Source organism: Sarcophilus harrisii, chromosome 4 (assembly GCF_902635505.1).
Source record: "Sarcophilus harrisii chromosome 4, mSarHar1.11, whole genome shotgun sequence".
Taxonomy (NCBI): domain Eukaryota; kingdom Metazoa; phylum Chordata; class Mammalia; order Dasyuromorphia; family Dasyuridae; genus Sarcophilus; species Sarcophilus harrisii.
Window position 1 is genome coordinate 659,379 of NC_045429.1, and position 15,232 is coordinate 674,610.

Below are 15,232 nucleotides of genomic sequence, written 5' to 3' on the forward strand. Positions count from 1 at the left end.
TTCAGGGTCACTCTAGGGGGTTGGATAGAGGAGTGGGTCTGAATGCAGGTGGAAAGTGGGGGGCGAGGGAGGGGAGCAGAAGTTCTGTGTGACTTCCCCCTTCTGAGGCCTTTCAATTGGTTGGACAGCCCTGCCCCCTCCCCGCTCCCTTTTTTCTCACAACGGGGAGTAGCCATTGGAGACTTCCTGGGTTGTTTGGGCCGGCGGGGCCCAACCTCGAAGGTCCCCGTAGAGAATCCTCCCTGTGTGCTCCTCCCCAGGGGCCGACTCGGGGCAGATTTCCGAAGAGACGTGGCACTTCCTGCAGTCCATCTATGGCGGGGGCCCCGAGGTCATCCTGCGTCCGCCCGTGGCCCCCATCGACCCCGACGCGCTGCAGACGGAGGAGAAGATCGAGGTGGAGACGCGGGCCCTCTGAGCGGCGGGAGGCCGAGCGTGCCGTCCGTGGAAGGCCGTTCCGCTCGCACGCCGTTCCGAAAGCATGGTTTTTTTCTCGCTTTTCTCCCCTGCCCCCACTCCCTCACTGGGCATTACAGTTGTGGACGCGTGTCGCAGCTTGGCGTCTCTCTAGGTGATGCTTTTAATGCTAAATAATTTACTGTGAAATCTTTCAAATGTCGCGTTTGGAAAGGGACAAGCTCCGGAGCTCGAGGTTGTTCAATCAGCGGACAGTAGGTCATTGATCTTTTTGTACCACGTGGAAACTGATAGTGTCCTTTGTAGACTTGTAAAATAAAATGGCTTTTCAAATGTTTCTCGAACCCTTATCCCACGCTTCTGAGCCCCGTGGAGCGCTCCACCGGGGGCGCCCATCTGAAACGGACCCTGGGGGGCCTTCATGGTGATCCCAAGGTCGGATGGCCCCAAACTCAGGAAAGGTGACCCCTGCCCCTCCCTCGGCACCGCGGCGCCCCCGTGACGTGCGCGGACCTCGGCCTCGCCTGCTCCTTTGGATGGACTTGTCCACAGATGTAACTTATTGTCTGGACTTGTCAACGTCAACGTGTCGATCCTGGCGAGCCCAAAGAACGTCACATCTGCGTTGGCGCCCGTCAATCTTTAGCAAGTTTTAGGGTAATTTTCTTTTGAGAGCATGCTGTACGTGATGTGCACCCATCGCCCTGACCACCCTGAAGAGCGCCTGGAGAAGCTTGGGTTAGTGCGTCAACGGTCCTCCTGAGCAGCCTCCTGCCCCCTCGCGGCACTGTCACGTGACGGCCAAAGCTGGGTTGACGGTGGGATCGCGTCGCCGGTGACCCCTTTGGGAACGTCGGATGGCGCCGGTCGGGGTTGTTGGAAGAGGGACCACTTGTTACCGCTACAGCTCCAGTGACGTTCTGAACCAGCTCAATAAAGCGATTTTTAAAAACAGTCGTCTTCAGAAAGTCTGTGGGGGGCCCTCAGGGAAGGAGACGAGTCGGTTTCCTGTGGGAAGCTCATGGGGGTCACGGCCCCTGGAAGGGCGAGGAGGGCAGGGGTGCCCCTGCGGGCCCCAAAGGGACCCTCTCTAGGAGGGGCAGGAGGAGGGCCCCTGAGGAGCAAAGGAGGTGGGCTGTTCTTGCACCCGAGACTTCCCGAGAGGTTCGCCGAAGGCGAGGCTCTTCGCTGTCACTTGTAGCGCCCTTCCTGAGTAGGGGGTTCCTAAAGAAAGCACGGAGGAGGGCAAACAGCTACCTGAGATGTGACGCTGTCCAGATCAGATCCGCCCCTTGGGGGGCAGCCGTTCTCTGACGGCTTTGACTTTTGTCCCTCCCAAGTGTCAGTTTGATAGGGCCGGCAATGTCCGCTGCTGGATCTCCCTCCCAGCAGATGGGCAGAGGGTGTGCCCAGTGCCCCCAGGTAATGTGCCCAGCACCTCCTTGGCCAGCTTATTACCGACCAGATTATGAGTCAGCAATGAATCGAGGAGGGGTCTGTTGTCTCAGGAGTTTGATCTAGCAACTATTCTGAGGCTGTCTGACTAAAGGTCAGAATCAGACAGATTGGGTGTGGGAGTTTCCTGAGGCAGATTCCAAGGCCAGCAGATCTAGAATCACTGGCTTATTGCCAGAACAGAAGCCCCCCCCCAAAAAAAATCAGGGGACCACAAAATCATTACTTCTGTATGATCCATCTTGAATACCTTTCTTAAGGACTGTTATCTGTGAAAGGAAAGAGTCCTATGGACCAATGATGAGCCAGCAGGCGTTGCAGGACCAAGTGAGCCTTTTTAAAGCATGGGGACACATGGACATTCTGTAGGCACAAGCAAAGCAGCCAGTTAGATGGGGGAGCAAGATCCAGGAGAAAGTGGTAATGGGAGCAATCTGGTGCAGAAGATGGGTCACGATTCTTTTGACTTTAAAGCTCTTTTGTTTGTAGTTGCAAGTATCAGCCAAAGACATCCTTGCTGGCCTGGCTCAAGGGTCCTCCGATCCTAACCAGGGGTCCCTTGTGCTTATATTTCCGAAGCCCAGATTCCATTTTCCCACACATCCCATTAACGATCCGTGATCTTTCCACATCTAACGGTTGCTGTGGTATCTCTTCCTTTCCAACGAGAAGGAGACCCAGTGCGGGCCCTGCCGATGTCCAACTTCTGGTCGCAGACCTTACAATCTTTGGCAGCCTTTTGAGGTGCTTTTTAGCAGAATCATTTCTCAGTGTCCCTGACAAATCGCCAGAGGTGGGCAGCGAGCAGCTGTGAGATAAGCCTGAGCAGGCTCTCTGTTACGTCTTGTTGGGAGAGGTCTTGTAGGTACAATCCCTTAATAACCTTTTTTATTCATTTGCTCATTCATATCCCAAGAGAACAATGGACTTCCCTACAGTTGTTATCAGATCCTCATGGAGCAGGGAGTTAGCAACCATCATGTTCTCCGTCCTTATGAGCGGATTTCTTGCTTTGTGGTTTCTGCAGCTATTCCTTGGAGGTTCATTCCTGGGAGGCTCATTCCTGGGAGGCTCATTCTTTGGAGTACAAGTAACTACTTCAAACCTAGACTAACCAGCTAGAAGCTCAAATACTGTGTTATTTTAACTCCACGTACTTAGTATTGTTTTTCCTGCCCTTCTTTTGTGCACATCTTTCTATCCTCCACTTTCTGACGAGTATCCCTCCCCTTGACTCCCATTGGAACCCTCCTCCCATGCCTTTGGGGAGCACTTCTGGCCCCTCTCAGACAGTGGCAGCAGCAGCTTTCCTCGGGCTCCATCACTTTCTGCTCCCAGAGCACTCGGCCCTTCCAGAAGAGTCCCTTGGATATAGCCGTCGCCAAGAGCACACGGTTGAGGCGAATCTCTGCAGAATGTTGCCTGCTCTCCCATGCCGAGTCAGATTCTCAGCCTGGCTGTTTTGGGCTCTGTGTGTAAACTACCCCTCTTCAGCACCTCCTTCTGACCTTTCCAGCCATCTCACACTTCTTGGGAACCTGCCAGCCACCCCCAGCTTCCTTCTTAGTCTCACAGCAATCTTAGAACCAAACCACAAATCCTTTCCCTTTTCAGATTGACCTCGGATTTGCTTCCCTAATTTGTTTTACTTGCCAGATTGTTTATCTTGCCAATTATTTTGTCTGGAGTGAAATTAAACAAAAAGGTAAATCAAGGCATTCTTCATCAAGCAAGATAGCAGTTTTTTTTTTTTATAGGCTACCATACCAATTAATAAAAGGGACAATGACTACCTCAGTTTTCAGCTAAAGACCAAGGATTGAAGGTGCCCTTTCATAAGCACAGAACAAAGACCAGCAGGTAAGTAGGTTAAGGGTTAAGGCTATTGGTTATAATTCTGGTGGCATCTGAGGTGAGGGACCATGGTTAGTTATAATAAGGAAAGGGGCCGGTACATGGGCTTAGGACTCGAGATGGGACCTGAGATGGCTCCTGGGGTCATCGCTAGAGCACCAGGGATGTGGGCTCACGGAGCCTGAGGAGTCAATAAGACCACCGCTTGAACTGGCAAGGATGATGCTAAAGTCATGGCAAGGATGATGCTAAAGTTGTGACAAGGGTGGCTAGTCCACTTCTCGGTGATTACACACAAATGCTATGAAGTTTTGGAGACTGAATTTGGTCGGTGTGCCTGGGCAGAAGTGATTTGCCGGGGGTGTTGCTGAGATGATTCTCACAGAGCCAATGTTTTATGAGGGAATTAGACTTCTAAATTCTAGCTCAAGGCTTCTCTTTAATTAAGAGTGAAAGCCTAAACCTTTGGCCTCTAAGTCTGGGGGATGAAGATCGGATTTTGAACTCATGAGCTTCTTCATTTGAAAACAGAGAAGAAACTTGGGTTTCTACATTAAAAACAGAATAGAGCTATGAAATCAATATTTGCATTTCTTAATTAATAACTCATAGTACTGGGTCAACCGCCTTCTCCTTTTCTTTCTCCAAGAGACCCCAGCTTCAGTTCCCAACTCCCCAAGCCCCTCTTTCTTTAGTCGCAAGTTTTACTCACAACTTTCCCTTAAGGAGGCAGAAAGCAGAGAGCCTAACCCTTCCTGAGATTTCTCATGGATGTGAAAGAGTTTTATTCCAATTTCCTTTCCTTTATATTTAAAAGTCTTTCTCCTGGTTGCTTGCAAGTTTCTGGTTCGTCTTTGGAAATATTAAATTTAACTGCTCTGTGCTAGAATTTTCAGCATCAGATTTTGTCTGGAAGTGAACTGTGGATTCTTCCGATTTTCACTTTATTTTCTGTGTCTAGAAGTTCTTGGTAGTTTTTTTTTTTTTTTTTGGGGGGGGGAGGGTGTTATTTCTTGCACTGCAACCTTCAGAATTTTTGATTTGTTGTGTTCTGGAAAGCTCACAATCGTAAAATTGTCACTATATCCTGCCATGGAGATCAGCATGTCTACTTACAAAGTGATGTGTTTTCTTTGAATGTTATTATTTTTGCTTCTCTTTCAGATGGTCCTTCATTTTTGTATATTATTATATATTATATACATTAATTTTTGTTGTGTATATATATATATATATATATATATATATATTTGCTATGTGTTTGTAAACTACACCTCTTAAACACTGTATATTCATTTGGTATATTCCCAATCAGTTCTTCCCTCATTGTTTGTTTGTGGTAGTGCAGTTTGCTATGATGGATTTAGGTTTTCTGTTCCACTGATTATTTCTGCTATGCCGCCCATAATTTCTGTTTCCACTATTCTTGTTTCTCTCATGTCATTCAAGAACATCCTGTTGGAATTCTATGCTCTTTCAAGAATCTATGGGGTCCTTTTTTGCCTTGCAATATTTATTTATAAATATTTCAACTCATTTAGAGTTGATTTTAATAATATCTTCCCTATTGGTTCATCTACTTGTGTTCATGGTCTTTAACTGAGTTTTCTTCCTCCTGAAATTTTTGATGATTTTAGTCTTTTTTTTTTTTCTCTTTACACTCCCTCTCACTTTCTCATTTTTTCTATTTTCCATTTAATATTATTTTTTCTCCAATTACATGCCAAAGCCATTTTTAAAGTTTTGAATTTCAAATTCTATCTTTTCTTTCTTCTTTTTCTCTCCCAACCCTGAGACCACAAGCAGTTTGATTTAACTTAAGTGTGCAATCATGCAAAAGATTTCCACATTTTTCATTTTACAAAAGAAGACCTGAAGGAGGAAAGAGAGAAGGAAAAGAAAAGAAAATGAAAAACAGCGTGCTTCAATGTGTATTCAGACAATATCAGTTCTTTTTCTGGAGTCAGATTGAATGCTTCCTCATGAGTCTTTTGGGATTGTTTTGGCCTTAAAAGTCATTCATAATTCTTCATCATACAGTACTGCTGTTGACCCAGCCCCTGACCCAGAACAATTCATTCCTTCCATTTTGGTGGTGGTTTTCCAGGAGGGCTGACTTTCACATCTGCCATAGCTTCTTCAAATCTCACATACTGCTCCAAATGACTTCTCTGGAGACAGAATTGACCCCAGCTAGATTCCAATCACCTTTGATGGTGGATCCACACACATGCTGGCATCTTGCCTCAGTTTTCTCTGTGAATACTGGTACAGTGCAAAACTCTGCACTTCTAGCAAACAAGCTAAAATCCCAAGTACCTTTTAGTTTTATGTAGCACGGGGATGAGGTAGAGACAAAACTGAGTTGTCAAGTGAAAAGCTCAAAGTTAATATTACCTTGAATTTTTATTTTATTGATGCTACAATATGACTAATTTTATGCTGCATTAATTTTGTTTCATAAAAACAATTGAGTTTGCATCTGTCTAAAGTCACCTTTCTATGTCCTTGAGTCGAGCTCAGGAATTTAACTTTCCTTTTGAGATAGAGGACTTAATTATAATTAATGGAAAAGTTATAACTTAACATAAAGTTTTAATTAATGGGAAAACTGTTATCTACCATACCTTCAATTCCTGGAAAAATACCTAGACATTTGGTGTTATCTTCAAGTCATGAAACTAGCTCTAAAAGATTTATTGTCAGGGGCAGCTAAGTGGGGCAGTGAAGAGAGCATCAGCCCTGAAGTCAGGAGGATCTAGTTCAAATCTGGTCTCAGACACTTAACGCCTCCTAACTGTGTGACCCTGGGCAAGTCACTTAACCCCAATTGCCTCAGGGGAAAAATATTGTCTCTAAACCATATTCAAGAAAGGTTTATCTCCCTAACAAACCTTTTTAGGTCCCTGAGAGCCTAACTCGGGTCCACTAATGAGGTCTGCAATATATGCAGTAAGTCCCACATATCAATCAAGTATTCTTCTGTGACACAAGAGGTGGTTCCTAGATCCACTTGGGTGCTAGCCCACTTTCCTCAGTGAAAGCAGTCTTGTTGTCTCCACTCTTTGTAACCAATCACATTGTCTTCTCTACCTATCTAGGTCTATAGTATATGAAGGCTGGTGAACACTAACTTGGGAGTCTTTGGTCATCAAGAGAAGCCAGTGTCCCAATTTATTGGTTACTGTTAGCCTAAGTTAATCGTGTTCAGACCACTGTTTCTCAATTTATCTTAATTTTCAAATGTAACAGAAGCCTTGTGAAGACTTGCCAGACTTGGGGACTAGTGAGGGAGTGTGCAGAGAGCCAGAACTCTGGAGAAGCGTACTTGAAACAAGGTGCTAACTCAGAGGAATTGATAAGACAATGGTTACCTAGTTTAGCATAGTGATTCATAGTTCTCTAGTTCAATACATGTACTTAGTACTTAATATAGTTCCACAAGATTCACACCAACGATGATGTAATTATAATAGAGTATATAAGAACCAACAAGGACTGGAAGAGAGGCATTTGTTCATCTCCCACCATGGTGGAGGCTGGCCTGTCCTCCTGCTAACCCCACTGAGACCAAGGCCTGTCTGAAGGGCCTCCAGAAAGCTGGCCCAGGCCCCAGGCAAGGAGACAGACTGTGAGGGAGACAATAAAGAACTTAGGCTTCATCCCTGGCTATTCTGGTGATTACTCTGCTGAAACGAAGCCTGGTCCCAAGACCTCCAGAAAGCTAACCAGAACATTACAGGAGTGGTTATTGAGAAGGGGATTAAGGATTCAACATCTGTACTATTAGTTCATTTGTTACTTCATTGTGATTTTTGGCCTCTTAGAATGTGGAGACAGCTGAAATTGGTTTGTTTCTAGCATGAATCATTAAGAATAGTCCAATATCCTATTGGTCTGACCTATTGGTTAGAAGTCAGAAAATAACACGTCACTATATTTTGCCTTGCTGGCCGTTTCCATAAGGAAATGAGGGAGGCCCCTTCTACAGAAGATAAATGCTACTGAATCCTCATTGCCTGTCCTTCCTGTGATTAGTGTAATTAAATCTCCTTCTGTTGACTGTTTGAGGACTTACCAATGCTTCATTTCATCCTGAAATAAAATCTGAAATATCAGAATACTGATGTCAAGCCTGCTTTTAATAGAGTCCTATACCTTCTGCCTTTCAAAATTGAAATTAGCTGTAAAATTCCCTGCACATCAAGATTGTTTTCTGGATCACTCCTTTTTAATCTTCAATGGGATCATTTCTTTTGTCTTCAGAATTTCCTTTCTCTCATCACCATCATTATTATTGATATTTTTTCAAATTACAAGTTCTTTTCCAACTTATTCAACTGTCCCCTTAGAGGGAAAAAACACCTCCAAGGAAACATTTATAACAAATATACATAATAAAACAAAACAAATTCCCATATTGACTGTATCTAAAAACAAGTCTCATTTTGCAGTTTGAATCTTCTCTGGTAGGATCGGGTGTTTTTTGTCACTGATCCTCTGTAATCATTATTTGCTATTTGCTGCTCAAAGTTTTCAATTATTTCAAAGTTATTGGTCTTTACAATGGGTTTTTTGTCCAAATGATTTTCCTGGTTCTGCCCATTTCTCTTAATATTGGTTCACTTAAGTCTTCCCCAGTTTCTATGCCTTATAAGTGTAATGTGATGATTGCATATTTTAAAATCAGCCAGAGTCTGGAATTCAGATTAAGGGAAAATCCTCGATCTTTATTCTTTGTAGAGGTGAGGGGGGATGGTGATAGGAAGTGAGAGCAGTCGCAATACGAATCGACCAGCAGTCTCTCTGCCTCTCTCCACCCACCAAAATCATCTCTATGTCATTTCCTATACAATACATCAAAACTTTTACTGATAAAAGAGAGTGGGCGGGGACGTTCTTTCTCCAAGCATATATTAATAGAGTATCGTCCAATTGCTATTTAGCCTCACGTGCTTGGGACCTCAGTGTATCAACTTGAGTTTCAGCCCATTACAGCGTAACCCATTAATTCATGTAGCATAATTTGTTTAGCCAATTGTTATTTACTATAGAAAAGAACTGCTTATTTATATTAATATATTATTTATTTATAATATTTATATTTATTTTATATAATATATAGAATTTATATAATGTTTATATTAATATAAGTATTTGTCCTTGAACTCTTTGATTTCTTGGTGATGGTAGTGGTGGTATGGATATTGGCCTAGTAATACTATCATTTAGGCAAAGGATATGGATTTTGGTGACTTTTTGGGCACAGTTCCAAATTGTTTTCCAAAATGGCTGCACCAATTCACAACCTTACCAACAGTGTGTCAATATAGTTACTTCCAGACAGTCTCTCCAATATTTCTCATTTTCATTTTTATTACTTCTGTTAAACTGATGGGTATTAGTCATTTTAATTTTATTTTTCTCTAATTATTAGTAAAGGACTAGTATTTTTAAAAAATATATTGTTATTGACAGCTTGGATTTCTTCCCTGGAAACATATCAGTTCACATTCTCTGACCATTTATCAGTTAAAGAATAGTTCTCATTCTTCTAAGTTTGAAGATATCCCTTGCATATCTTGGAAGTGGAACTTTTATCAGTAAAATTTTTCCATAAAGGTTTCCCTCAGTTGTCTTTTTCCTTTTAATTTTGGTTGCACTGTTGTTTTTCTTAGAGATTGCAAAAAATTTTTTTTTCATTTTGTGTAATCAAAATTGTTCATTTTATGTTCTGTGTTCCTAAGTATCTCTGGCCAAGAACTTTCTTGTTCTAGATCCAAAAAGACATTTCTTTTTTGTTCTTCTAAGTTATTGATGATGTTCCCATTTTTCCACTTTTCCCCCCCACCCCCTTCCCTAGATGGCAAGTAATACATCATATGTTAAACATGGTACAAATCTATGTTGAATCCAATATATGTATACATATTTATATTTTGCTGCACAAGAAAAATCAAATCAAAAAGGGGAAAAAATGAGAAAGAAAAACAAAAAGTCAGCAAACAACAGAAAGAGTGAGAATGCTATGTATGATCCACACTCAGTTCCCACTGTCTCTCTCTGGGTGCAGATGGCTCTCTTCAACACAAGATCATTGGAACTGGGCTCAATCATCTCATTGTTGGAAAGATGGCTGGCTAAATCCTAAAAGAGATTTAGTACCCTAAAAGAATTAGCTATAAGGAGAAGTGGGGTCAAGAGAGGAGAGATACCATAAGACCTAGTGGAGTTCGGAGAGACATCATGGGGCATGGGGGAGGAAAGACACCACGAGACAGAGTGGCGGTTTACAGGTTCAGCAGCCATGGCATGGGCCACATACTGATTTATAGGGAAAATTTAGCTTCAGGGATTTGACACAACTTGGATTTTTGACTGGATTCTTTCAATCAAAGGTGGGACCATGGAGCTAAACTGGTTTCTATTAGACCCTTCTTCCTACCTGTCCCAGGGAAGCATTTATCGATGCTTTAGTTTCTCTCGACCAACCACACTCACCATTCAGGACCTCATCAAATATTTCTTCACGTTAGGTCTATAGTTCTATAAAGTGTTCTATTAAAGAAATGTATCTATCTAGTCTTTTTGAGTGTCTTGTTAGGTAGATTCTCAAGTTCTTTTAATATTTTATTTTAATATACTATATATAATCCCTATATAATATAATTAGATATTTAATTTTTATATCATTTTAATTGGAATTTTTTCCATTTCTTCCTGCTGAGCATTCTTTAAATGCTCATTATTTAGTTATTAAGAGACAAAGACTTTATTATGCTGCCAACAGTGGGCTAAATCTATTTGGTGTTTTGTTTTGTTTTTGTTTTTTAGCAAATAACAAGGGAGAAGACTAGAGCTAAGCTCCCTAGTGGAACTCACCATTAATCAGAGGGAAGATACCATTAGGGAAGAAGACACCACTAAGGAGTAGCAAGTTCCTGACAGACGCTGAATCCTCAACTCCATAAAGTGGATTAAAGCCCTAAAAATAGGAGTTTATGAGGGGATTATACCATTGACTGGTGGGACAACCCTAAGAGAGGTTTAGCACCCTAAAAATATTTAGCCATTGTGACACTTAGCAAGCAGACTAATTGTAAAAAGGAATTAGCAAGTTAGTTTGGTACAAGTAGATCTTTTATAGAGGAAATATCTATCACCTCAGGGGTTGACATCAGAAGTGGTTTTCTGATTGGATGCAGTAACTATGGAGTGATGATAGTTTTGTCAATAGGAGATATTCAAGTATTCACAGGGAATGAAAGGTTCACGTAAAAAGATAATCATAGCAGAAGGTTTTGCAAGGGTCAGTGTTGAAAAGTTACACATGCATATGTCTTGTAAATAAAAAGCTATAATAATAATAATAATAAAGATAATCATATCAATGCTCCTCCCAGCTTGCCTCAGGAAATAGCTTTGACTGTAAAATTCAGACTTACTCTAAATAGTAATACTCATGACTTTTATGGACTCATTTTATAGTCTACATCCTTGCTGAATTGTTTCAATTAAGTTTTTAATTGACTCTCAAATTTCTCTAAGCAAACCATCATATCATCTGAAAAATACAATAATTTTGCTTTCTCTCAATTTCTTTTTCTTGACGTATTATTACATCTACATATCTATAGCAACAAAACTATATAGCTAAGTGGTATGTAATTAGCATTACATTAAATAGTGTGGTAATAATGGAGATCTTTGCTTTAGTCTGTAGTTTATCCTTATTACATATAAAATACTTTCTCTTGATTTCAGATAGATACTACTTGCCATATTAATAAAAGCTTATGTACTTATATTTTTGGAGAGTTTTTTATTTTTATTGATATAGAAATGAGTGTGTTATGTTTTATTAAAAACACTTTCTGCACCTTTTGAATCGGGCAAGAAGCATTTATGAAGCACCTGTTTTGTTAGTACTGGGTCAAGGGGGTAGGTATATAAGGAAAGGTACAAATGTGATTCTTGCTCTCAAAGTAGCTCACATTCTTTTTTTTTTTTTTTAACAATAGCTTTTTCTTTTCTTTTCTTTTATTATTATTATTATTATTATAGCTTTTTATTTACAAGACATATGCATGGGTAATTTTTCAGCAATGACAATTGCAAAACCTTCTGTTCCAACTTTTCCCCTCCTCCCCCCCCCCCCCCCCCAGATGGCAGGGAGAACAATACATGTTAAATATGTTAAAGTATATATTAAATACAATATATGTGTACGTATCCGTACAGTTATTTTGCTGCACAAGAAAAATCAGACTTAGAAATAAGGTAAAATTAGCCTGAGAAGGAAATAAAATGCAAGCGGACAAAAACAGAGGGATTGGAAATGCTATATAGTGGTCCACACTCATTTCCCTGAATTCTTTCGCTGGGTGTAGCTGGTTCTCTTCATTATTGAACAAACAGAACTGATTTGGTTGATCTCATTGCTGAGGATGGCCCTGTCCATCAGAATTGATCATCATATAGTATTGTTGTTGAAGTATATGATCATCTCCTGGCCCTGCTTGTTTCACTCAGCATCAGTTCATGTAAGTCTCTCCAGGCCTTTCTGAAATCATCCTGTTGGTCGTTTTTTACAGAACAATAGTATTCCAGGGCATTCATATACCACAATTTATTCAGCCATTCTCCAATTGATGGATCCACTCAGTTTCTAGTTTCTGGCCACTATAAAGAGACCTGCCACAAACATTCTTGCTCATACAGGCTCCTTTCCCTTCTTTAAGATCTCTTTGGGATATAACCCAGTAGTAGCATTGCTGGATCAAAGGGTATACACAGTTTGATAACTTTTTGAGCATAGTTTCAAATTGCTCTCCAGAATGGTTGGATTCGTTCACAGCTCCACCAACAATGTATCAGTGTCCCAGTTTTCCCGCATCCCCTCCAACATTCCGCATTATCTTTCCCTGTCATTCTAGCCCATCTATGAGGTATGTAGTGGTATCTCAGAGTTGTCTTAATTTGCATTTCGCTGATTAATAATGACTTGGAGCATCTTTTCATATGGCTAGAAATAGTTTCAATTTCTTTGTCTGAGAATTGTCTGTTCATATCCTTTGACCATTTCTCAATTGGAGAATGGCTTGATTTCTTATAAATTAGAGTCAATTCTCTATATATTTTGGAAATGAGGCCTTTATCAGAATAAATAAAGAATTGACTTTAATTAATGGGAGTAGTGGAAGTCAAAGATAATTTCAGAGGGAAGAGGCTAGCAGGGTTAGGGTTGTGGGACCTTGGATTAGAACTGAATTATTAAGAAAGCCAGGGAAGCTAGAGTATTCTCGGTGTGTGGAATTAATCGACTGAAGACACACTCATGGGAATATAGCCTTAAACTATTCCTTAATTGTGACTTGAGACTTTATAATAACAAGTAGAGCTATGGCTAAAAATGTTGCAGGTGTTTATCCCCTCCTGTTTCCCACCACCTCTTAATTAGCATATAAGTATTTCTTTTTAAAGGTGATGATGGCTTTGAATTCTATTGTATTCCAGCTCTCTAGGGAAATTTAAATGAGGAGTTTATGATTTTTGACTTGTATTCTTTTGTTTCTGAGATAGATTCCTGGGTTTAGAGTGTAAACCTGGACTCCCCCAAACAATGGGAGAAAAAGTCAAGGTAGGGGGACTTCTGTTCTATTTAATATGGTGTTTTGCAGTTTATGGTTTGTGCTCCTTTTCCTGGCAAACGCCTTGTCAGATGTCTTTCTTGCAAGATTGTAACCCCTTTTTACTTTTTCCTACTCTGACAGTCTCTGATTGTTTTTGTGGCCCACACACAGGTATGAGAGACACTCGGGAAAAGAGGGCAGACATGGAGAGTTGCACATCAGAACAGGCAAGGCCACAGAGTAAACTGGGAGAGCAAAGGATAGGGACATTGGAAAGATAGGAAGGCACTGGGTTGTACAGGGCCCCATTCAAAGGGAAAGTTCTCAGGGCTTTGAATGGGGGTTAGATTGTGGCCCAAATGTTTGATATCCTGGCCAGCAATGTGGGCTTTAGATAAGGGGACCTTGTATTCCCTAGAGGGCAGAAAATTAAGAGTTTTTATAGCTGCATCTAGGGAAGCCTCTAGGGTGGGGCTGCAGATCAAGATAAGACTCCAGGTAAGCAGTTTGAAATCTCTTAAACCTTTAGCCAGTGCTAAAAGTTTGTGCTTCAGACATTTCTCAATCCTGACTAAGGCTGAAATGGATCTCCCAGGGATTCCTTGGTCCCAGATAGAGGAATTTATTTTCTCCCAGATTTCAGAGGGAATGTGGGAGGGCTTTGAAAACAGCACAAAAAGATCACATGGAGGTCTAAGAAGAGAAAATTGGGTCCCCAATTTCACCATTAAATCATCCCCCAATAAGGGAGCAGGATAGGAGGGAATATTAAGAAATGAGTGTTTAAATAACAGGTCACCAAACTGGCAAGGCAGAGGGAAAATCTCAAAACAAAGAAAAGTCCCCATATCAAAAAGAAATCCAATGGTTTTGATGAGGTATGGATCCTGGCAGGAATATGGGTTGGTCTCCTAGTTCTCCAAAACACCAAGTTAGGGCGGGTTCCCAGGGAGAAACGCTACAAAAAAGGCTGTGATAAGAAAAAGCACTTTATTAAAGAGAGAAAGACACTAAGATGTTCTCTTGGTGGGCAATGTCAAAGAATTGCAAAGAGACATTTTCTCAGGGCTTACTTATATACAGAAACAAAACAATTTGGGCTTTGCATCCGAAAGGAACATACTTGAGAGATGCCTCGGCCCGCGAGGCAGAGTGTGTGGACCCTGGAAGAAAAGAGATAAGGGCAAGAGAGAGGGAATGCGCAAAATGGAGGCAAGTCAAATCCATCTGATCAAGCCTCATTTTAATGGGTGCAATAGTACAGATATCTATAGCAGTAGGAAAGAAGGCAGGGTTGTTCAAACACAGTACAGGGTGGGGGTCCATGACAAAGGGTTGGTATCCCGCCCAAGGATGAGCTGCTCAGATGTTTCTGGTGGCAGGAAGCTCTATGATGCGATTAGGGGATGCCTAGATATCTGCCTATTCAAAGTTAGGATGTGATTAGGAGATTCAACCTATTCAAGGTTGGCCTTATGTGGCTGTAGTTTAGTGCCGGCTCCCCACAGAGAGAGGGTGTGGGAAAAGAGTCTTTCCCAGGGAATGTAGGTTTTGCATCCAAAAGGTGCATAATGTGTGGGAAGACAGTCTTTCCCAGGGAATGCAGATGCTCTTCCGGACGAGGCTGTATCGTCCTCATCAGTTTTACTGGCCACATCCAAGGATACCCGGGGTTTGGCTGTCCTGGGGCAGTGAGGTGGAGCTTGACCAAGCCCCAAACTCCTGTTGGGGAGCAGGGCATTTGGGGGGCAGCTTGTTCCCTGTAGGCAGTCTCTCCTTTAGTGCCCCTCCTGGTTGTACTCAGGCAAGGACTGGGGAGTTTCCTCTGAGGACAGTTTCAGGCCCAATGGCTCTGTCCATGACAACTGAACCAT

General features: G+C 41.7%; 1 protein-coding gene across 3 annotated transcripts in view; it reads left to right on the forward strand.

Annotated features, from left to right (window-relative positions):
• The window catches only part of USP33 (ubiquitin specific peptidase 33), a 41,092-nt gene extending 39,721 nt beyond the window's left edge, over positions 1–1,371 (forward strand). For 2 of the 3 annotated variants that reach the window (XM_031968850.1, XM_031968852.1), the window contains one exon: positions 261–1,371. In XM_031968850.1, coding sequence (XP_031824710.1) covers positions 261–418 — 158 coding nt within the window. In that variant the 3' untranslated portion in view covers positions 419–1,371. The remainder of the gene's footprint in view (positions 1–260) is intronic. The other variant, XM_031968851.1, reaches the window with a different exon arrangement.
• Positions 1,372–15,232: the final 13,861 nt, after the last annotated feature.